The 22,663-nt window shown below is 42.3% G+C and overlaps 1 protein-coding gene across 4 annotated transcripts in view; it reads left to right on the top strand.

Moving 5' to 3' along the window:
• The window catches only part of FGFR4 (fibroblast growth factor receptor 4), a 43,516-nt gene extending 26,746 nt beyond the window's left edge, over positions 1 to 16,770 (top strand). For 2 of the 4 annotated variants that reach the window (XM_069972565.1, XM_069972558.1), the window contains exons 2-18: positions 5,598 to 5,756; positions 6,812 to 7,066; positions 7,385 to 7,477; positions 7,812 to 7,978; positions 8,083 to 8,206; positions 8,793 to 8,983; positions 9,421 to 9,559; positions 9,857 to 10,050; positions 12,560 to 12,705; positions 12,801 to 12,922; positions 13,640 to 13,750; positions 13,851 to 14,041; positions 14,168 to 14,290; positions 14,376 to 14,446; positions 14,822 to 14,959; positions 15,579 to 15,684; positions 15,863 to 16,770. In XM_069972565.1, the coding sequence (XP_069828666.1) occupies positions 5,660 to 5,756; positions 6,812 to 7,066; positions 7,385 to 7,477; positions 7,812 to 7,978; positions 8,083 to 8,206; positions 8,793 to 8,983; positions 9,421 to 9,559; positions 9,857 to 10,050; positions 12,560 to 12,705; positions 12,801 to 12,922; positions 13,640 to 13,750; positions 13,851 to 14,041; positions 14,168 to 14,290; positions 14,376 to 14,446; positions 14,822 to 14,959; positions 15,579 to 15,684; positions 15,863 to 16,024 (2,430 nt within the window). In that variant the 5' untranslated portion in view covers positions 5,598 to 5,659 and the 3' untranslated portion in view covers positions 16,025 to 16,770. Of the gene's footprint in view, positions 1 to 3,038; positions 3,391 to 5,597; positions 5,757 to 6,811; positions 7,067 to 7,384; positions 7,478 to 7,811; positions 7,979 to 8,082; positions 8,207 to 8,792; positions 8,984 to 9,420; positions 9,560 to 9,856; positions 10,051 to 12,559; positions 12,706 to 12,800; positions 12,923 to 13,639; positions 13,751 to 13,850; positions 14,042 to 14,167; positions 14,291 to 14,375; positions 14,447 to 14,821; positions 14,960 to 15,578; positions 15,685 to 15,862 lie in introns of those variants that run through there. The other 2 variants (XM_069972574.1, XM_069972549.1) reach the window with 2 other exon arrangements.
• Positions 16,771 to 22,663: the final 5,893 nt, after the last annotated feature.

Here is a 22,663-nt window from a genome sequence, read left to right as displayed (position 1 = left end):
TAATATTTCTGTTATTACTGACCAAGAATAATATGTCAGGCTGGATAGTAGTTTTTGGCCAATATGGATTGCAGAGTTTGTTTAGGCAACCTTGGGCTGGTTTTATATGGCAGTATTTGGCTCAGTATTTTGCATCAGTATTTGTAAGCCAAAACCAGGAATTGTACTAAAAGGCGGTAATGGCTGACCTCACACACTGCAGTTCTTCAGCCTAAGTCAGAAGTAGGTCCAGCAGGAAGCCGAAGTATAAGTCTTTCCTTCATATTTCCCATGCCTTTTGTGTGCACTCAAACTGAGCGGGTGGCGCAGAAGGCAAAATTCCTTACATTCTTACTGGTGTTTGGTAAAAACTGTGCAAATTTGTGCTGTCTTTGCTGCTCACGCCAAAGAGGGGGAGAGGGGGTAGGACAGTGTGAGTGGTTGCACAAAGAGGGGACACGGCCTGTAACGGTCCTCCTATTCTGAGCAATAAATCTCTCAATTGATCGTTTAACGATTTTGAAGCAATGATTTGGTTTTTATGCCAATCAGCATTTAGACGGAGAGAAATAGTTTGAAAAAAATTGTTTCTACAATCACTTTAAGATGTCTTAAGGTCAACCCACACAGCGAGCGACTAGCGACAATTTGAGAACATGTTGAAAGACCACAATTAATGATTTCCCGCTCTTTGCTTGATCACTAGCTGTATACACACAAGCTGATCGTGCAAATGCGATCGCTATCGCATAGAATTTAACGATAATCGCTCCTAGTAAAAGCAGCATAAGTGTGCCAGTCGCCATAAAACCCCTCCTTAGTTCTTACTCAAAAACTGCAGTGGCAGTTTTCCAAATAGAACAGCCATGGGTGACTGCAGCTTAGGACTGTGTTCACACACAGAAAAATAAAAGCAAAATATGACAATATTTTGAGTTAAAAATACATCCAAATTTTCAATATAATCATGCGCACAATTAAAGTGGGAAATAAGACGCCATATAGAATAATGGCTGTTATTTACGGCCGTCCAAATAGCGAACATGCTCATTATTTACCAAGTTTAACAAGTTTTGAACCACCTGAGAAAATGCCCCAATAACTGCCTGCTGTTTTTCTGGTGTTTTTTTTATCTTTCTCAATATAAGTATAGATTTATTTTTTAGTCTTTTGTGATATAAATTTTATACACTTTTACAAGTCCTGTGATTCTTTCATCATGTGACTGATGACGAATTCTATTCTATGATCAAGTGGCAGGAAAAACAACATGCATAAAAACATGGCATTTTTTCTAGCATTTCCCCCCCCTATGGAGGTCAATAAAAGGAGAAATGCCACTATTTGTTGAAAAAACAACATGTTGAAATGATGCAAAACTGCCAATGAGCAGATAAAAAGAAACAAGAATGCCCTGAGAAAAAAAAATGCAGAAACGCCATATGGATATGGTTTTTCATATTTCCCCAAATGACTTTTTGTTAACATCCGGCCACAGTGCTTTTGAGCCAAAAAAAGAAGAAAAAAAAACATACTAATTTTGGCATTATTATTGGCTTTTTTTTATACCTCAAAAACACCTAGTGTGACAGCACCCTTAAAGTATCTCGCATGTTACTAGTGACTCCCTCTAGCTGCTCAGTCTGATATACTCACCTATATGTAGTTTAATTGCACCAGTGCTTTAAACCAACATAAACAAGTGTCACCATTCCAACTCCTAATATTGTGTAGTTCCTCTTTGTCTCTCAAATGTAGTATGAAGCCTGGCTTCATTATCTAATCACAACGCCCTTTAAAATTCAGCCCGACTCAATCTGGTAGGTGAGGGTGTAGAGACAAGACTGTAGGGGGTAGAAGTAATTGTGTGTTATCTTTTCACAGGCATATTCAGACTGTTTTAGCCAAACACCTAATTAACTTCAATGGACATCAAAACCAGGAATGTGATTGAATAAATGAAGGCACAATGGCTGAATAGCAGACATCAGCTAAGCAAAGATGACTCCTGCTGTACAGTACCGCTTATCTCTAGACAGTAGGATTTGTTCACTGGAGGCAAAGAAAAGTTGATCCATTTGGAAAATGAATATAATAGAAAGTCATTTTGGCTTTTAGTAAAAAAAAAATAAAAAAAATTATACATATACTGGCCCTAAAAACATCCTCTCCTGTCCAGCATTGAAAATCTCTGCTAACTGTGCTTTTTTTTTTTTTTTTTTAAAGAATCCTCTTGTCTATGGAGGTGACCATACACATAAGATAGCAATTGTGGGCCAACATCCATTTCTTTTGTTACATGCTCAGCCATACTCAATGAAAAGTCACTGGCTACATCTCTGGTGGCGGCTTAACTCCCCAAGAACAAAAAACTCCTCTCAAAAAAAGACCTGGTAACCTGTGACTATAACAATTACTATTTGGCTGTGAAAAAAAATTGTGAAAACACCGAGAAGTCACAACTAGGTTGAACTTACATGACACTTGCAATGAGGTCAATGCTGGCAAAAAGTGGGGGGAAAAAATGTATCTAAATTTCGTGTGTCATGTCGACTCATGTCTAGTCACAGCACAATAAAAGTCATGCTGCAGTCTTCATATTGCACAAGCAGTCTCCTAGTAGCTTTATTTCCACATGTACTTTACTATAGAGCTGGAGGACAACATGGGGTCATGCAGGGAATATTCTTCTATAGCGGGAAATCTGAGGTAATCTCTCCACCTTTGGAGGTAGCTGGCACCTAGAGCCTCCTGACCGGGCAGAGTGAGGGGCAGTGTGAGGGACAGCCTGTGGAGCTGTTAGGGGGCCAGCCCCGGGTTCCTCACACAAGTGCCAGGAATGTCATCATTAGGTCCAGGGCTATTGTCCTCAGAGGCAGGAGCCATGCTGGGAGTGAGAAAGCCCTGAGCTGGCCAGCAAAGTGAAGCAGTTTAATCCTCCGCCACAAAGCTGGGGGAGAACTTAGCTAATTTGAGTGTGAAAGGGTGAGGAGCAGGGGGGGAGGGCGGCGGAGGAGCCCGGGGGAGGGAGGGGGAGCAGGGCCTGGGGGCGGTGTCTGTGCTGGGATTCCCTGCAGCATTGCACCCTTATAGCCCATTGTTACTAGTGTGGGGGGAGAGTGGACAGTCCGTGCGTGTAATGTGAGAGCCAGGGATGTGTGACCGCACGGAGCTCCCTGCACACAGCCTGACGCTCGCCAGGTGACGGACACTGCGGCTTTCTATGGGCACCTAGGAGCTGGCACAGGGCGGCTATCTGCAGGCGGCACTCACCCCGCTACTTCTCTTTGGATTGCACTTTGGGAGCCGCAGGATGTTTGGCGCATGAGAGGATTTTGGCGCATTGGATATAGGATTTATGGTGGCTGGAGCCTGCTCATGGATGGAGAGAGCCCATAAGTGAAGGATCAGGTGAGGAGCACATTGTGCAGCCGGTGTGGGGGGGGATCCTCCTGCGCTTTCCTCTAAACTTCTCCAGTGCGATCGGGAGCTGCAGGAAGAGCTGGGAGAAGCGCCTGGTGGTCTCATTGGCCGATCTAGTTGTGCGACATTGGAGCTGGCTCGGAAATAGTCCTATATGGCAGCTAACAGTGTCATGTACAGGGCAGGCAGAGATACATTGCTTACAGGCTGTACATCTATGGAGATGAGAGCCGGCTAGTCCTCACTAGATGCATGTGGCTAGCTGCTGTGCTGTTGTGGCTGGCTAGCTGCTGTGCTGTTGTGGCTGGCTAGCTGCTGTGCTGTTGTGGCTGGCTAGCTGCTGTGCTGTTGTGGCTGGCTAGCTGCTGTGCTGTTGTGGCTGGCTAGCTGCTGTGCTGTTGTGGCTCAGGATGAGGCTCATCTTATGGGAGTGTTGGCTGAGGAGGTGAAGCTGCTTTTAGAAATTGCTTTTGCAACTTGACCCTATAGTATGTGTCTAAATGCAGTGTAACTCCTGTGTGTATCCAGAAGAATTGTCTAAATATAGTGTAACTGCTGTTCTTGAGCCTTGTGTGGATCCAGAAAAATTGTGTAAATTTGTTGCTAGGTTCTATTGTGGATCCAGAAGAAGTGGCCACTGACAGTGTAGTCCCTGTGCTGGGCTCTAGTGTGAATCCAGAAGAAGTGTGTAAATACAGTCTAACCCTTGTGCTGGGGGTCTAGTTTGGTTTGAGGAAATGACTAAATATAGTGTGGATCCAGAAGAAGTGACTACTGACAGCAGGCAGTGACTGGCTGTTTACGCTTGCATACCAGTGCTGGGATTTCTGTTCCTTTATAACAGGGGCCGACCTGTAATATATGTGAGGTTTGCAGTGATGTATGTAGTGTTGTTCTTGTCTGATTCTCTGTTTACTCTCTCCTTATCTGTGCAGATTGCAGAGCTGCTCTGTGTAAACTCACTCTGGTACCATAACTATTCTGTAAATCTATAACCAGGGTAGCCTTGGCACACAAAGGCCTTTGTGGTTTTGTGTTCAAAGATTAAGCTGGAGCCCAGGGTCCCTGCAGCTAGTTACACATTGATATCCCATGGAATGCAGGCACTGCTGGGGGAATTAACCCCCCTTCCCCACCTCCTACACTCACTTAATTTCTTTATTCCCGGATTTTCCCTGCTCCATCACTTGACTGGCTCTGCTGCTTTACCAGTGGTATCAGTCTGACATTAGAAGGAGCAATGGTAACACTGAAAAAACCCATCATCTGAACTAAACATACTGGAGGAGATTTATCAAACTGGTGTAAAGTAGAATTGTCTCAGTTGCCCCTAGCAACCAATCAGATTCCACTTTTTATTCCTCACAAACTCTTTGGAAAATGAAAGGTGGAATCTGATTGGTTGCTAGGGGCAACTGAGACTTTACACCAGTTTGATAAATCTCTCCCACTGTGTGTATGGCATAGTCTTATATCCATGCATTGTAATCTGATGTGTCACATGACTGCGGTATGGCATCAACTATGGTGTTTAAAGAAAAACTAGAAAAGATGTCCCAAACTCTTTACCTGGCTACATAACTATGTAAGTTGTTAGACTATCCATACCTGCATTGTAGTTGTTCAAAGCTGCAATCACCCATAAAAAAAACTATTGCATTTTGTTGCTGCCCTGAAGTGTCATAGAGCAGTGGCCCGGGTATTTCAGTGCCCTGGTCACTCCTCTAAGACACTTCAGAGCGTAAATTTTTTTTTCGGTGTTTGCAGCCTTGGACCACTACAATAGAGGTATAATTGGTCTCACTACATGCATAGCTATAAAACCAGGTACCGTAAGCAGTTTGGGAACTCTTCTCTAGCTAACAGTTTCCCTTTAATCTGTCTCACAATTGCAATAATCTGACATACTGATATATGTGGGCATTAAGGCAAGCGATAGCTAGCAAATCGGTGCTGGAAACGTAATGTTGCTTTTTTTTTGGAACGGAGCACTACTGTGGATAAAATTGGCAGTAAATCTGTATGTGTTACTATGTAGAATTATGTGGTCATATACAGTGTGTGCTGCTGCGTATGTCAATAAATTAAGTTTTATTTGGAATAACTGATGCTTGCACCAAATATATTATCTAGTTGTTTGATAATACTGAGATGTATTGGATGTCAATTGTACTCATTCTTCATTGTTCTTTCAGCCTATCCACACTTTATTGGAGCATACGTGTTCTGTCAAGACTACTTATAAGAAGTCATTGCCATGCAGCGCTTAGGACGGTGCCTGATTTGTCTTCTGGCCTTCATCACCGTAACATCATGCAGACCAGCCGTGCCCAAAAAAGAAGAAAGTCAGAAAGGTAATTACAAGAAGAAAAGCAAATCATTGGCTGGTGCCGCCTTCTTCAAGATTTCCTCTAAACTGGTTCAAGTGATCTAAAGAGCATGGTCCACTACTTTGTTTGGGGGCTCAGCATTTGGGAGTCCTGCTGGCATATCATCACTGGCTTTTCCACAGCTGACTATAGACATAAAGGGCATGATGTAATATATTTTTCTCGGTGGATGTAATGTATAACTTTCGGAGCACGTCTTCTGACCAAAGTGATGCTTTTCCATTGGTCTGAAAACTAAAGAATGTAGTAATACATAATGGTAGATAAAGTGAATGGACATAGTAATACATTTATACCAATTAATTTATTGACTTATTAAATTAAAATTATTTGGTTGATTTGCATTAATCTGTGGTCTATGGTCATCAAATAACACCAATGGAATATTATTCACGAGGGAGCCTAATGGCTTTTAGCAATTGGAAAACGTAAAGCAGACAGGTGGTTTGTAGTAAATGAATGCAGAATATGTGGAAAATGGGCAATATCTAGTTTCCTATAGTATTCTGACAACACACAAAGGTATTTTCTCTCTTCCCCCCCCCCTGTAGCATTATGCCAAGAGACAAATTACTTGGAGGTCAAAAGGTGACCACCAGGTCAAAATACAAGTTCAGGATGGTAATATTGGCTGAGGTGAGAGAAACAACACCCCTCTGGAGTGTGTCTATTTTACACTGAGACCCCAAAAACCAATAAAGTTCACCTAGTGGTTAAATAAACAGAAGGGTGTTTTCTAGGAGTGGCACTATAGGGGTTAAGTAATTGAGTCATGTGCATGTGACCCATCCCTGTTGAGTCCTATGGGCCATAGATGTAATTAATTATTGCTGTGTGACACAAGTATTTCCGTACTGGCATTACATGTAGCAATGTTTTTTTATGTGATGTTTTTGGCTTCAAACTGTAAACTAATCCTATGGAAGGAAATTGGTGTATAATTGAAAACACTGTATAACTGTAGAAGGATCCAAAATATTATTGAAAGGAAGTGCTAAAACCAATCCGCTCTCATCCAGCAGAATCGGCACCTCAGCTAGAAGAACATTATCTTCTTGATCCTGGAAACCACTTGCATCTCTCTTGTGATTCCAATTACAGTAGTAACATTAACTGGTATAGAGAACAGGACAGGCTGCAGGCGGGAGAAAAGATTCGCTTAGAAGGCCATGTACTGGAAATGAAGGATGTAACCTATGAAGATTCTGGACTGTATTTGTGTGTGGTCCGTGGTACTGGCCAGATCCTGAGAAAGTTCTCTATATCTGTTGTTGGTGAGTGATCAATCTAGTAAATGGAGTAACGTCCTATGGTTCTGTGTGTTGTCCTTAAGTAAGCTAATGTAGTTGTATATCTGTAGCCTTGCTAGGAATTGTTATTACAGAGGCAGGTCACCATGTTATGTAACGTACAGGCTACAGTCCTGTGTTTCTCTGAATTTGTGCCTCTGAGGCAGCAGTAATTTGTTCTAGCAGGATGTTCATGACCTGTAAAGCCACGTATAATTATGCATTGTTGGCACTAATATTAGGATCAAACGAACAATGCCTTTGAGGCTCCCAATTCTTCATATGGTTATTTGTCTCTCATAGATTCAGCAGCGTCTGGAGATGAAGACGATGAGGATGGCCGCAGGGACGATTTTCAGGGGGATCTGAGTGAGGAACCTGTTTATATCTACCAAGGTGAGTGCTCTCCTAAAGAGGTTACAAATTAGAGGTTATAATGACCTCAGTCCTCCTCCCATCTAGGCAATAAACTCTAATAGTAGTGTATAGCAGACGTTCTCCACATACCAAAGACCAGACAGTCTGTGATGGCCTGTGAGATGGGTAAAAATGTCTCTGACCTATGCCCTGAAGTTTACAGATAAGCAGACCAGAGCCTGACTGTTTTTTTGGACAAGCAGAACCAATATGACTGTTAAAAATACTTTACTGTTCAACAATCCTGAAAGCATAGCTTATTTCATTACCCTCCATAGAAAAAGTTACTATTGACATTGGTTCTGTCTTTCAGCACCATATTGGACCCATCCACGTCGTATGGAGAAAAAGTTATATGCCTTACCTGCTGGAAATACTGTAAAGTTTCGCTGTGCAGCAGGGGGCAGTCCCCTCCCAACCATTCGATGGTTGAAAAATGGAAAAGAATTTAGAGGGGAGCATCGTATAGGAGGTATTCAGGTGAGCCAATATACACCATTTTTACACTATAAGCTAGTTACACCACAATGCTGACTACTGTAGAGTTTCTGAACCCCTAAATTAATTATTTTGCTTTTATCTAGCTAAGGCACCAGCATTGGAGTCTAGTCATGGAGAGTGTAGTACCTTCAGATCGTGGCAACTACACTTGTGTGGTGGAGAACAAGATGGGCACCATCACTTACACCTACATATTAGATGTGCTTGGTAAGTAGACAAGTATTTTTCTTTTTATTGATTTTGTTGGGTGGAAAGTGATATTTTATACATGGAGGACTTGGAGCAATAGTTACCTAAAAGTGACTGGCATGTGTGAGCAGGGATCCCTATAAATAACTGATGGTGTCCTAGTTCTGTCCTGGAACCTGCTGGAACTTCAAACAAAGTCAATAAGATCCTGTTCGTGTAATAAACCTAATGAAGGTGGTTATCTGCTCTCCAGCCGGCCCTCTGATAGCTCCCACAACTGTCTTCTGGCTATCTAGCTGCCTTTACTTAGATACTGTCTGCACTGCAGGCCATCTTTTATGGATGTTTGTCATGGTCTTAATGCTAACATTAGATTTTGTAGGCGGTTTCACTTCACGAGTCGTGTTACAAACTCCTTTTTATAAGTGTAAATTTATCTGTAGACTTCGAACTGTGACTTAAAATCTACTTTTGTCGCGGTGGTCCGAAAAATATTTGTAAACAGGCAACCACAATGTAATATCATACCTGTGCTTTAGTTATAGGCTCTAACTTCCCTTTTTTTTTTTTTTTTTTTTTTTTTTTTTTGGGTCTGTCCCTAAAGAGAGGTCCTCACACAGACCTATTCTGCAAGCCGGTCTGCCAGCAAATACCACAGCTCGTGTGGGCAGTGATGTGGAGTTCCTGTGTAAGGTATACAGCGATGCTCAACCACATATCCAGTGGCTCAAGCACATTGAAATAAATGGGAGCCGCTTTGGACCTGATGACGCACCATATGTACAAGTACTGAAGGTAGGTTTATGTCATGGATTTTGTCAATTTGATTATTGGTGTAATCCTTTAGTGTAAATTTTTAAAAATATTAAATTATTTTTCCTACTTGATGAATGGGCCAGCTATGGCATGGGTGGTGAACCAGCAGCTTTGATTTCAGGATTGCCAGATTCAGATTTAATGGAGGCATATTATACTTACAATATTTAAGATGCTTCTATCTATTCTATCTATCTAATATATTGGTATTACTACTGGAAATCATCCACTATCCAAAGTTAGGTGACAGGCCAAATCAGTATGGGGGTTACTCATCCCAAGAACAGAAAGAAATTGTATCCACAAATGACTAGAGTGCTTGGACCTACCATCAGTCTGTTTTCTCCTGTCCTGGGGAAATTAGAATGCCTCTTTCATTTTACTTTTTTTTTACATGTTTTCTTTCCTTTTTCTAGACTGCAGATATCAACACTTCAGAAGTAGAGGTGCTTCATCTGCGGAACATCACAATGGAAGATGCAGGAGAATATACATGTCTAGCTGGGAATTCCATTGGCCTCTCATATCAGTCTGCTTGGCTGACTGTTCTGCCCAGTATGTATAGAATTTCTATGAACGTGTGCCATACTAAGTGGGAGAGTGTGCTTAATATGTATAATGTATATGTATAGTTTGCAGGGATTAAATATGCCATTGTAAGTGCAGCCAAAGCACATCTGTAAAGGAAGTCTTGTGCCATCATTTTAATATGTGAAATTGCTTTGAATATGAGGAAATGTGTGGGTGAGACTTGGATAACAGATGGGAATAGCTAAGAAGGGAGACAGAGGCCATAAAGAAGGTCAAGGTCACAGATGTGGCACTGACCCTGTCTATTTCCTTTCTCCACAGATGAAGACCTCTTAGTGGATGCAGAGCCTGCAGAGTCCAGATATATGGATATAATTATATATACTTCCGGATTCCTAGCTGTGGCAATGGCTGTTGTCATTGTAATTCTTTGTCGTATGCAAACGCCACACAGCAAGCAAACACTACAGCCTGCGACAGTGCATAAGCTAACAAAGTTCCCCCTCATACGACAGGTAATAAGGTTATAAAAGTCTTAATTTTGTATCTTTTTATTATTCATGCTTTATTTTCATGTGGCTTTTTAATTTTTATCTGAATATCAACATGCCAGATTTTAACAATCATGGTCTCCCTATTCAGACAAATAGTTTTTTTTAATTTTATTTGTTTTTAAATGTTATTGTTGGGCAACGATCAGTTGACTTGACCACGGGTGAAAAAAAATCTTACTTTTGTTTTAGCATACATTTAAGTGTATATCCAGTTGGCCCACTGGCCTGTTTGCAGCTTCTGCAGGGCTCCAGACTAAAAAATTTACCTAGGAGCCATTGGCTCCTAACCTGAAAAATTTAGGCGCCAAATAGAATATTTGGTCGCCAACATTTTAAACCATGTAAAATTAATGTTATGTTACATGGGACTTACTGTGTGCAGAGGCCGCGGCAGCATCCTCCTCCTCCTCCTCCTCCTCCTCCTCCTTTAGATTCTCTCTTTTCTTAGTTTGAAAATGTTCAACATGGAAACTTGCAACCTGACAACCATATACAGTCTGACAACCATATACAGTCTGACAACCATATACAGTCTGACTCAGTACTTCAGCTTTTAATGAGGCTTACTCTTCTGAACTTGAACTTAAAGGGAACCTGTTGACCCCCGTGCCAGGGTGACAGGCTCCCAACCCCCCGTTAGAGCCCCCTATACTCACCTCATTGCGCCGGATCCCGCTTCTGAAGATGGTCGGGTCCCGGAGATCTCAGCCGCTGCAGCCCGGCGTGCGCTGAGAGATGAGTCCAACGCTCAGAGAATGACGGGAGAGTCCAGCGATCCGTCATTCTCTATGAGCGTTGGACTCATCTCTCAGTGTGCGCGCCGGGCTGCAGCGGCTGAGATCTCCGTGACCTGACCACCTCCAGAAGCGGGACCCGGCGCGATGAGGTGAGTATAGGGGGCTCTAACGGGGGGTTGGGAGCCTGCCACCCTGTCACCGGGGGTGACAGGTTCCCTTTAAAAGCTTGCAACAGTCTATACATACTAAGCTAGACTTATGACTGCAGCCATAGTGACCCCCCACAAGATGTGTATATAGATAGATATATCTCTCACCTAGTGACTAATGCAAGTGACCCCCTACAATACAGACACCTGAGGGGCCCTGATAATAATAATTGTGCATATATCTATCTCCCAGTGTCTGCAGCCAGTTTGCCCTACACTTATAGATGGCCCCCTCCCCTTATAGATGCCCCCTCTCCCCCCCATTATAGATGCCCCCTCCTCCCCCCCATTATAGATGCCCCCTCTCCCCCCCATTATAGATGCCCCCTCTCCCCCCCCATTATAGATGCCCCCTCTCCCCCCCCATTATAGATGCCCCCTCTCCCCCCCCCATTATAGATGCCCCCTCTCCCCCCCCATTATAGATGCCCCCTTCTCCCCCCCATTATAGATGCCCCCTTCTCCCCCCCCCATTATAGATGCCCCCTCTCCCCCCCCCATTATAGATGCCCCCTCTTCCCCCCCATTATAGATGCCCCCTCCCCTTATAGCTAGCCCCCTCTCCCCCCCTTGAACATGGCCCCTCTTCTCCCCCCATTATAGATGCCCCCCCTTCTCTTCCCCCCATTATAGATGCCCCCCCTTCTCTTCCCCCCATTATAGATGCCCCCCCCCCCTCCTCCTCTATGCTAAGCAGTATTTAAAAAAAATAAGCACACAAACTCACCTGACAACCCGCTCCCCCGGCGATCCTCTTCTTCTTCAGGCGCTGTCCCCGGCGGCGGCGCGCTGTCTCTTTAAGTCCGGTCCCCGGCTGATGCGCGGCTGCCGGGGGTGTCCCGTCCTATCCCCGGCAGCGCGGCGCGTCAGTGAGCTCCCTGTACGCCGGGGCTGTGACTTCTGACACAGGAAGCGTCTCTGACGCGCGCTTCCTGTGCCGGAAGTCAGGGCCCCAGGCAGCTCACTGATGCGCCGCGCTGCCGGGGATAGGACGGGACACCCCCGGCAGCGGCGCATCAGCCGCGCATCAGCCGGGGACCGGACTTAAAGAGACAGCGCGCCGCCGCCGGGGCCAGTCGCAAATGGCGCCCAGATTAATAAATCTGGGCGCCATTTGCAAAATATTAGTCGCATTGGCGACCATTTTGGTCGCCATCTGGAGCCCTGTTCTGGATGTGGTCAGGATACGGAAAACAACCAAAGTGATGAGGTTACAAAATTTGCATAATGACTGTAATGTAGTTGCACAAACAGTTTATTGCGTGCTGCATTGCTGCTTGCGCAACTCCTATTAAGTGGATTAGAGTTAATCGAATTGCGTAACTCCTGCGCTTAGCTTGTTTTCAGCTTCACCACCACCACGTGGAGCTTTGAGCGTTCAGTTCCATATAATTCACAAATGTCTGACAGCCTAAATTGGTCACTTTTGTCTACTTTCATCTTATTATGTAAGGGTTTACAAATTCAGAGGGGCTGATGGTTAGTGTGGTTTACCATTAAAGTAATGTGTCATCCTCCTAACAGTTTTCTCTGGAGTCAAGTTCTTCTGGAAAGTCCAGTGCTCCTCTGATCCGAATCACCCGCTTGTCCTCCAGCTGTGCACCTATGCTTCCTGGTGTGATGGAGGTGGAGTTGCCTTTAGATGCCAAGTGGGAGTTCTCCAGGGACAGGTTTGTTGTTGTGTTTTTTTTTTTTTTCTTTTTACTTTAACTTTTGTTTTTACAAGCTTCCCTTACATCTTCTTCAATTTTTTTTAATCCATTAGGCTCGTCTTGGGAAAACCTTTAGGGGAGGGCTGTTTTGGACAAGTAGTGAGAGCTGAGGCCTATGGACTTGACAAAGAACGTCCTGAAAAACCCGTAACTGTAGCAGTAAAGATGCTTAAAGGTGAGTATTGAATAGTTCTTTTTAGGCTTCATGTACAAAACTACTTGTTCAGAGTCAAAAACTGTGTCAGATCTAGTCCTGTAAGGTCTAGAAAGCCTTCCCAAAGTCTGGCGTTTCACATGCTGGTCTGAAGTAATGTTCTGATGTCATTCCACAGAGAAGAGACACATGCTTTTGTTTTTACTAATCAGCCATGCAGGAGCAGCCAGAGATTTTAGTTGCAGCTTATGCCAGCTCTTTGGCATAAACTGTAATACATGGGGTGGGTGCTATTATTCTTAAGCCCCACCTGCTTGGTGAGGGTGGCATAAAATGAAAAAATTCGCAAAACGTGACTTTTCTTTGCCTGTGAAGAGGGCTAATTTCCTGTTGTAAACAAATATGACCGATCCATTGTACAACGGTTCCAAAGTTTCTCCAGGTTTTGGTCAAGGCTTGTATAGTTTTGGCAGCAAGTGAAGTACCATATGCTGTACTTTTTTTGCTGTCAGTGCAGTTGTGGACATAGCCTAAACTAAGATTCAGCAAGTATAATATGTTATAAACAACCAAATATTAACATCATTCACTAAGAGCTGTGTAACAGACAGTCAGTGATATTTTATACTTTGCAGGACAAGAAAATTACTGTATATTTGGTATTAAGGAGAAAAAATCATTATAACCAAAATCGTCAACACTTTTTTTTTTTTTTTTTTTTTCCCCCCCTTTATCTAGATAACGGTAATGACAAAGATCTGTCTGATCTGATCTCTGAGATGGAGTTAATGAAAGTTATAGGAAAGCACAAGAACATAATCAACCTTCTTGGCGTGTGTACTCAGGAAGGTAAATGACTGCTCATGCTTCCTACTATTACATATGGGCTGAATTTGCATGTTATTTATAAGTGCTGTGGAAATGTTAACTTTACTATATTTCTGCTCAGGTCCTTTGTTTGTTATTGTGGAGTATGCCTCTAAGGGAAACTTGCGCGAGTTTCTGCGTGCCCGACGCCCTCCTACACCAGAAGATGCTTTTGATGTAACCAAGGTGCCTGAAGAGCTTTTGTCCTTCAAGGATCTTGTGTCTTGTGCTTATCAGGTTGCCCGTGGCATGGAATACCTAGAATCCAAGAAAGTAAGTTTATACCATTTATTAAGAATTTTTTTTTTTTTTCTTTTTTGCTGCCCAATCAATATACACTTATTTTCATCTTGCATATTTTGCCATTTTTAAAATAAATGTTTTTTTTTTTCTTCCAAGTGCATACACCGAGATCTGGCAGCTAGAAATGTCCTAGTAGCTGAGGATAATGTCATGAAGATTGCTGACTTTGGTCTTGCTCGAGGAATTCATGATATTGATTACTACAAAAAGACTAGTAATGTAAGTTCCTCTACTTGACCATACATGATTACAGAGTGTTCTAGTATATTATCTTAAGTCTAATCCAAACAATCTGTTCAAACAGGGTCGACTTCCCGTAAAGTGGATGGCACCTGAAGCTCTGTTTGATCGTGTCTACACACACCAGAGTGACATGTAAGTTTCACTTTTTTTTTATGTCTCATATCATCGTATTAGCCCTTAGTACATAGATGGAAAAGTTCTTTATAATAATGAGCCTTGTTTCAGGCATCTCTGTTTGAATTTAAGAAATTCTTTTTTGTTTTTTTTTGTTTTTTTAAACCCATCTGTAATAAAACAGACAATATTTTACAAAAATGTATAAGCTTTAGATGCTGCAACTGGAAAAGCTGCTTGTGTTGTACAAACTGATGCCATTTCAGCTGTAAAACCATTTTTAAATATATGGATTAAAAGTTGATCCTGGACTATAACAAGGCCGTACACTGCTCCAAAATTGTGTATTCAAAGACCTTGATCTGACCTGCCTTTTCAATATGTATTTTCTAGATGGTCATTTGGAATTTTAACTTGGGAGATATTTACTCTTGGTGGTTCTCCATATCCTGGCATTCCGGTGGAAGAGCTGTTCAAACTGTTACGGGAAGGACACAGAATGGATAAGCCATCCAATTGCACCCATGAACTGTAAGCACTGATTTTGTACTTCCTTTAGTTGATTTGAGACTGTTTGCTGAAAGTGTGAGCCACGAATGTTGGCCTGTGTGTATGTACCATAACTTTTTTGTGTGCGTGTGGTAAAGCAGGGTGTATATTTGTTTTGTACTTTTTTTATTTTATATTGCAACAATGTTGTGAAAATCATGTCTGCCTAAATCAGGGATGGGGAACCTTTGGCACTCCAGCTGTTGCAAAACTACATTTCCCATCATGCTTCGATTTGGCTGTCTGGGCATGATGGTAATTGTAGTTTTAAAACAGCTGGAGGGCCAAAGGTTCCCCATCCCTGGCCTAAACCAAAACTGTCTGTCTGGTTTTACCCATATCATTTGCAGTTAGATTTCACCAGAGTTCAGATATGAAAGCTGAGCTGTGATTGGTTGCTGTAGACAAAACCAGACAGTGTTGGTTCCAGGCAAACTGATAAATCTGGGCCATATTTTTTATTTCCCAATGATTCATATATACATTTCAGCAATGTGAAAAATTGTACATTTTTATATTGTAACATCTGTAAATAAAAGACATAGAAATGCGATGCAAGGTAGCAATATGGTAACTAATTTAATGAATGGCCTCTTTGTAGGTACCTGTTGATGAGAGAGTGCTGGCATGCTGTCCCATCACAAAGACCGACATTCAAACAGTTAGTAGAACAGCTTGACCGAATTCTCACAGCTGTGTCCGAGGAGGTAAGATTGCATTTTTTTTTATTAATGTGTGTAGATAGAGATTCACTTTCCCCTCGTTATGATTCTAAATAAATGCCATGTTGTCCTGGAGACTGATGGATAGTGTACAGCTTTGGTCAGTTTTATGTATATTTATCCTTGTTAACGTTCTGATCTTTCCCATTTCTTTTTTCCTCAGTATTTGGACCTGTCGATGCCCTTTGAACAGTATTCTCCTTCTTGTGAAGACACTGCAAGCACGTGTTCCTCCTCTGACGACTCTGTGTTTACCAATGACCCTGTACCCAGTCCTTCCTGCGTCTTCAATTATCACAATGTACATTCTCATATGGGGACCTGAAGCTATGGCTGCTCATAATGGGGGAGTATGGACATTATAAATACTGCATATACCCTCATGAGGAACCTAATTTATTCAAGAGACGTGAACCGTGTCTAGTTTTGTAGACGCTGGTGATACACTGTGCTGCTTTTCTGTTCTGCTTGGGAGAAAAATTACATTGGTGCTGCCCTCAAGCCACCGGTATACAGGATGCAAAGCACTGTGAGCCCTGACTGGCTGAGCCCTGACTGGCTGTGCCATGCTATGTCGGGGAATATGTAGTAAAATGCCATGTTGTGGATGTGAAGGACTACTGTTAGCAGGGATGCTTTCCCCGGTTCTGTTCTAAGATTCGCCAAATGGCTACTGGGAAGCACTGCGCTGCTGGGAACATAGCTTTTCCTGCCTGTTAATGCTCTCTGCATTTGTAATGCCAAGCTGCAATCTGGAATTACAAGTGGCCCAAAAGTGCCTGGAGTTTTTATGGTTCTAAAGTCTGTAAATATTTTCTAATAGAAATATTTATGTCCCATTTTCGTTTTACTGCATATAATAGGTCATTTGAAACATTTTGTTGAAGGGAGGACCTGCAGCATTTGTTTTCATGGTTTTTTTCTTCTAGCAGCCATATAATTTATCTCATGGATATTTTTATATTTACATATGATGGACTCTGAAGGATCCTTACAATCAGAATTCTTTTATACACTATAGATATATTTAAAACAGAAAATGCTCTTTTGCAGTTTACCAAAAGTTTCATATTTCAAGTTGATTTTATTTTATATATTGTAAAAAAGTTACTTTTAATATAAAGACTTAAATTATATCAAACAGACTTTGGCTTGTAAGAGTTTTATTACCTCTGTGTGGTGGTGGTGGTGGTGTTCTCCTCTCTTGTCTGTCAACAGACTAATTCATTAGTAATTTAGCTTTCTAATTTTAAGTTTCTTCCCACTACAGACATTGATGGCATATATCATGAAACCAAGAACATCTGACCAATGGGCTGCCAACTCATAAGACTGCTACTGGTACAACCAAGGAGCCCATATGGCTTTTGTGACACCATATAACTAACCCCTGACTGGAAGTCTAGCATGGTGAGGTGTAGTAGAAAAGCCAAAATGGTTATACTAGTCATTGAATGCATAGATGTGAGTAGTTTTGAACTTATAGTAAAGCCCCTATTACACTAAGCGGCCAATAATCATTTTGTGTAATAGAAGAGAACGATCAGCCAACATGCATGATGTAGGGTGATCGCTGGCGTTTCAGCATGTTGAAAGACAACAATCAGCCTGGCAGCAATCTGCTGCTGTTGCTCCACGTAATAGGATCGGTGGCAGCAGACCGGCGCTGTCTCCTATGGGCTGCCTGGACGATCTGACTATTTCCCCCCCCCCCCCCCCCCAAATTCCATCTCATTCCCACTCCTCTTGCTTGTTTGCCCTCTGTAGGCACATGTAGTAGTGCCGGCAGCGGGTAGGGGAGCGAGGAGCAAGCGAGTGCTTACCTGACAGGTCGGCGCCTGCTTGCTCTCCACATAGCCCAGTCTAATAGGGGCTTAAGTTTTGGTTCGTGAACTCCCAAACAATGACATTTGACTCCCACAGCCTGGAGAAGATGGTTGCAGCCCTAGGACTGTCTGGAAAACATGAATAATGGCTATAGTATGTCATTGAGATTAATATTACCAAACATCTGCTTGGGTTTATTAAGTCATGTTCAAAAACTATTTTTTTTTTAGATTTGTGACAAGAATAAACCCACAGCTGATATCTAACATACTGTTTCATCTAAAGTACTTAATAGCATTTGTGGCTTTTTTTAAGCAAAGGTTACTGAAAGTTGATGTTTTAAAACAGATAATTTTTGAATAGTGTTGTTTTTTTTTTTCTCTTCAAGGTCTCAAAGCAAATGATTGATTTGTAAACTGTAAAGCCTTTTTAGTAAGCAGGGGGCATGTGATTGATCTGTGTGGAGCCATGCATGGGTGGGGGTTTCGTTACTTGACCGCAGACCCTTTGGCCATTTTCAATTGTAACACTGTGATGCATGCTGCACATTGACTGAATACCTGGCAAGGCAACCACTGTCCTGAGGGAGAAGCAACTGCTTTCCAACCAATTCATTGTCCTGTGTCCAGAAGGACAGGCTTAGTAGCCTGGGGAGTTCTTGCTACACATTATCTAATGCGGCTCCTCCCATGCATCTTAATGAAAAGACTCCTTCATATATACACACACCTGCTCCCCCTTACAAACACACATGCAGTTACACTGCAGGGGATTACAGATTTACCAAACAACAATACTGTGAATTGAATATTTAACTAAAACACAGCTGAGGTTTTTCCATTAGTTTCTGTGGGGTTTTGAAGTCTGTCTTGTGATTATATATATTTTAGGATATTATATAAAAACTATCTAGTACTAGATCTATGATCAAAATTATTTAGCCCACATGACAGTCCTCAGTTAGATCACGGATTCCTTCCACAACCCCATAAAGCTTTCAGTTGATGGAAATTTAACATTAAGCTATGCCTCTTGGTGTGTTTCATTTGGTTTGCCAAATGAAGTACAATAAAAAGCTTCCATGTTTATTTGCTTGTGTTACACATGGTTTAAGGTGGGAATCACTATCAAAACAATTGCTTTTATAGATCAGGATTTTTGTAGCTTACTAACATAGGCTATGCTGCTACTGCACAGTGTTTCAGGGTTGTTTTTGAGACCTGAAAAGTCACAAAAAAGCCCCCCTCCCCCAATTTTTTTTTCTTTTTCCCCATTTGAATTAATTTAGACAATCTCTTTATGTTGTCCCTTAGCTTTTGGGCTGCTTATGTCACTAAATATGTCTGTTTTTAATGCAAATGTCCCAAAAACATTTTTTTTTTTTTTCCCCCCTTCCACCGCAATCTAGCCTAAGGCTGCATTCACACGTTCCGGGAAGTTGTCCGTGCGCACGGACAATTTTACAGCCCATTGCTTTCTATGGGGCTATTCAGATGTTCCGTGATTTCACGGATCCGTGATCCGTTCCGTTAAGAAATAGGACATGTCATTACTCGGAACAGATGCACGGAAAGGATTCCCCATAGAAACCAATGAGATCCGTGTTTTTCACGGATGTACACGGATGTCACATCCGTGTTCATCCGTGAAAAACACGGATGTGATGTAATCAATATCATTTAAAATGCTGTAAGACAGATCCGTGAAAAAAACGGAAACTGATACAAAACGGATGCAAAACGGACTGTTTTGCACGGATCACGGAGGTTGCTGCCGGACCACAATCACGGATCGGGAAAATCACTGAACGTGTGAATGCAGCCTTAGGCTTAAACCCCTTCCCGCAGCATTCATTCTGGGCCTTGTTCTTCCATGTTCCTCCTCATGTGTGTTTTTTATTTTTTACTTTATCCCCCTCATGTTCAGGTCAATATGGATGTGGTGATACCAGAAATGTGTTTAGTCTGTTTTTTTTCCTTTATGTGGAAAAAGGGAATATATAGGCAACCCCCCCCCCTTGTCCCACATTACTACTATAATGTGTTACACTAGTGCAGTGTATCGGGCTTGTCAACATAATGCTAACAGGCACTATACCTGGCTTTCCCGCAAACATGGCTGGGTATATGGGCATCCATAGGAGCTCTTTAAAAGGCCCCAGCTGCCGTGGAGACCCATCAGCACCAGAGATCCCACTATCTGAATGCTGAGAGGTAAGTATAGAGCAGTAGACTCTTCACATGTCGCAGATACAATCTGATAGCGGCATGTTTAGGGCTAATTTACCAGGTATTGAGGTTTCTCTTGGTGATACAGGGTGGCCTAGCTGTCATACGGATACCTGTGATCTCTGCACAGGGGACCCGATTGTTTTATTTTAGGCCCAATGTAAAAATGTGGGGGGGCGCATTGTCACATGCCTCTCCACGTTGGCCATCTTATTGACAGACTCACAACAGAGCAGGGCAGCACAGTCTGGAGGAGGGGAACCTGATTTTATCTGTGAGGTACACAGGGAGCTGCTGTCAGTAAGTGGTGTGTATTACCTATTAATACTGTACACAGAACTAATTTACAATAAAGTAGCCAACCTCTTTAAAATACACAGTTGTGTTGACCGATTCTTGGAATTGACCCTAAATTGAACGCTGGACAAACCAAAGTATGCAGCATTTGATTACTGATTACCGGTGAATGCAGAAGTTAAATGCCTGGAAAACAGACACAGGTATAGGCTGTACCCATATTTTCCTGGATTCCCTAGGGCTGCATCCAACTTCTGCAGTCACCGATAATCAAATGTTGCATGCCCTGGTTTGGACCCGTGCATATGTGAAATTTGCTCATCTCCAATTATAAAATTTTGCCCAGTCTTTGAATGTGGTCATATAAAAGAGATCAGCAGACCCCATGGAAAATAATTGGATACTTTCACCAATGAATATGTATGAGTATCAGCGATAACATCATGAGATCACTACTATCTAAATATGTAAGTAAGTGATGTCACCGCTGTTAGCTTAAGCTTCCGTTATGCTTTACAGTTTAAATACGTTAGTAAAATTGTAAAAAAAAAAAAAAAACTGTGTGAGAGCCATAAATGTATATATCCATCATACTTTTAGCAGCCCAAAATCTATTAAAAATCTAGGGTCTTGTGAAAATAAAGGTTTTTCGATTCCAATACAGTGGGAATTGTAACACACATGCAAATGTTCTACCTTTTGACCTTTAATTTTCAGCAGGGAGCTCTCTATTAGACTGTGGCACCTTATTGAGTGACAATACAATTGGACTAAAAAAACACTGTCCTATCTAAATTAACCCTGCACAAAAGTTTAATTAGATGCACAACCCCCAGTCATGCAAGATGTTCCATTTGTCATTGTGGGTTAAAAATGTATACTCTAACAAAAGTTAAGTGCACTAGCTGCCCTACAATATTGTCATTTTTCCCCATAGAACTTGCAAGGTTATACCCCTGGTGAAAGTTTTTATGAGTTATGTTCTCTACTGTTTATTGAAACTGATGTTGCACAACTCCGTTGTCGTAATTCAGTCATATTAGAGAACGTGGGGATGGTGTATGTGTGTGTGTGTGTGTGTGTGTGTGTGTGGGTGGGGGGGGGGGTGCGAAGACTGGTGTTTTTATATGTCAGTTGTAAGTAAATCCCTCACCTATTAATCTTTGGCAGAATAGAAGCAGAATGCAATCACAATCATAAAAATGATGTGGGAAAGCTTACAGAGCCATGGCTTTAAAGGGGTTGTCCAGTGAAAATCTTTTCCTTTCAAATCAACTGATGTCGGAAAGTTATATAGATTTGTAATTTACTATTTATAATTTGTAATTTTCTATTAAAAAAATCTCAATTCTGACATATTGCTCTCTGCTGACATCTCTGGTGGAGACAGGAACTGCCCAGAGCAGGAAAGGTTTTCTATGGGGATTCATAGAAAACTGAGACAGAGTTCCTGTCTTGGCCAGAGATGTCAGCAGAGAGCACTGTGTCAGACTGAAAATAAAACATTTCCTGCAGGACATATAGTAGCTAATAAGTATGGGAAGACTTGAGATTTTTTTTTTATAGAAGTAAATTACAAATCTATATATCTTTCTGACGCCAGTTGATTTGAAAGAAAAAAAAATTCGCTGGACAACCACTTTAAATGTGCCACCATTCAATAAAAATTTGGCACAAAGTAAGACAAGCCATGGGTAATGGGATTTTTTTTTATTCCTCCTGCATTAAAAAACTCAGTATAGTTCAGTTGAATTAAAAAATTTAGCACTGTGTGTATGGAATTACAGGCTGGAATCACACATGGCAGTTTTTTTTTTTTTTTAAAACTGCCATTGCAGTTTTTGTGACCTCAAAATGGGATAGGTAATGGGACTTGTGGATTCAAATGGGATAGAAACTTGGACTCTAAAGCTTTAGTGTCAATTTTCCACAAATACTGCCATGTGTGAATCCAGCCTTAAAGAGGATGTACCACCTGGTACATCCTCTTTAACCTAAACCCACTGATCGAACGGCGCCGGCACGGGGAAGCCAATGCCCCGGTCCGTTTTTGGGACCGAGGCCCTGTTCCCGTGCACGGCGCCGTTCTATGCACCGGAACCGGCTGGTGCTCAAGCACTGGAGGCGGGCCGGGCCGCCCCCAGTGGGAGGGAAATCCCTCTCCTGTATGATGAGGCTCCATTCATTCTAAGGGAGCCGCGTCATACGGCACCGGTTCCGTTGCATAGAATGGCGCCGTGCACGGGAATGGGGCCTCATCCGAAAAACCAGTCGGGTTTAGGTTAAAGAGGATGTACCTGTCCAGGGAGCAGAAGATGGCTAAAGCCATTGCTCCACGGATCTGGTAGGACAGATCTAGCTTGCGATTATTGGGGACACTGTGTGCCTATTGGACATCACATGCAGATGTGGTATAGCCCACATGTAATAATCAGGACTCAGAGCCACACCTCCATGTCTCGGGATACTTCCAAGATGTGGCATGACAGGAACCAAGTGCCAGGGAGCAGAAGGCTTCAGGCGTCTTCAGTTCTGCAGACAACACCATTAAAGGGGAACTCCAGGTAGAGGTAAAAAAAAAATGAAACTTCTGCAGAAGCATAAAGCATTAC

The sequence above is a fragment of the Dendropsophus ebraccatus genome, chromosome 1, assembly GCF_027789765.1.
Source record: "Dendropsophus ebraccatus isolate aDenEbr1 chromosome 1, aDenEbr1.pat, whole genome shotgun sequence".
NCBI classification, from domain to species: domain Eukaryota; kingdom Metazoa; phylum Chordata; class Amphibia; order Anura; family Hylidae; genus Dendropsophus; species Dendropsophus ebraccatus.
This window is presented reverse-complemented; position numbering and strand designations above follow the sequence as displayed.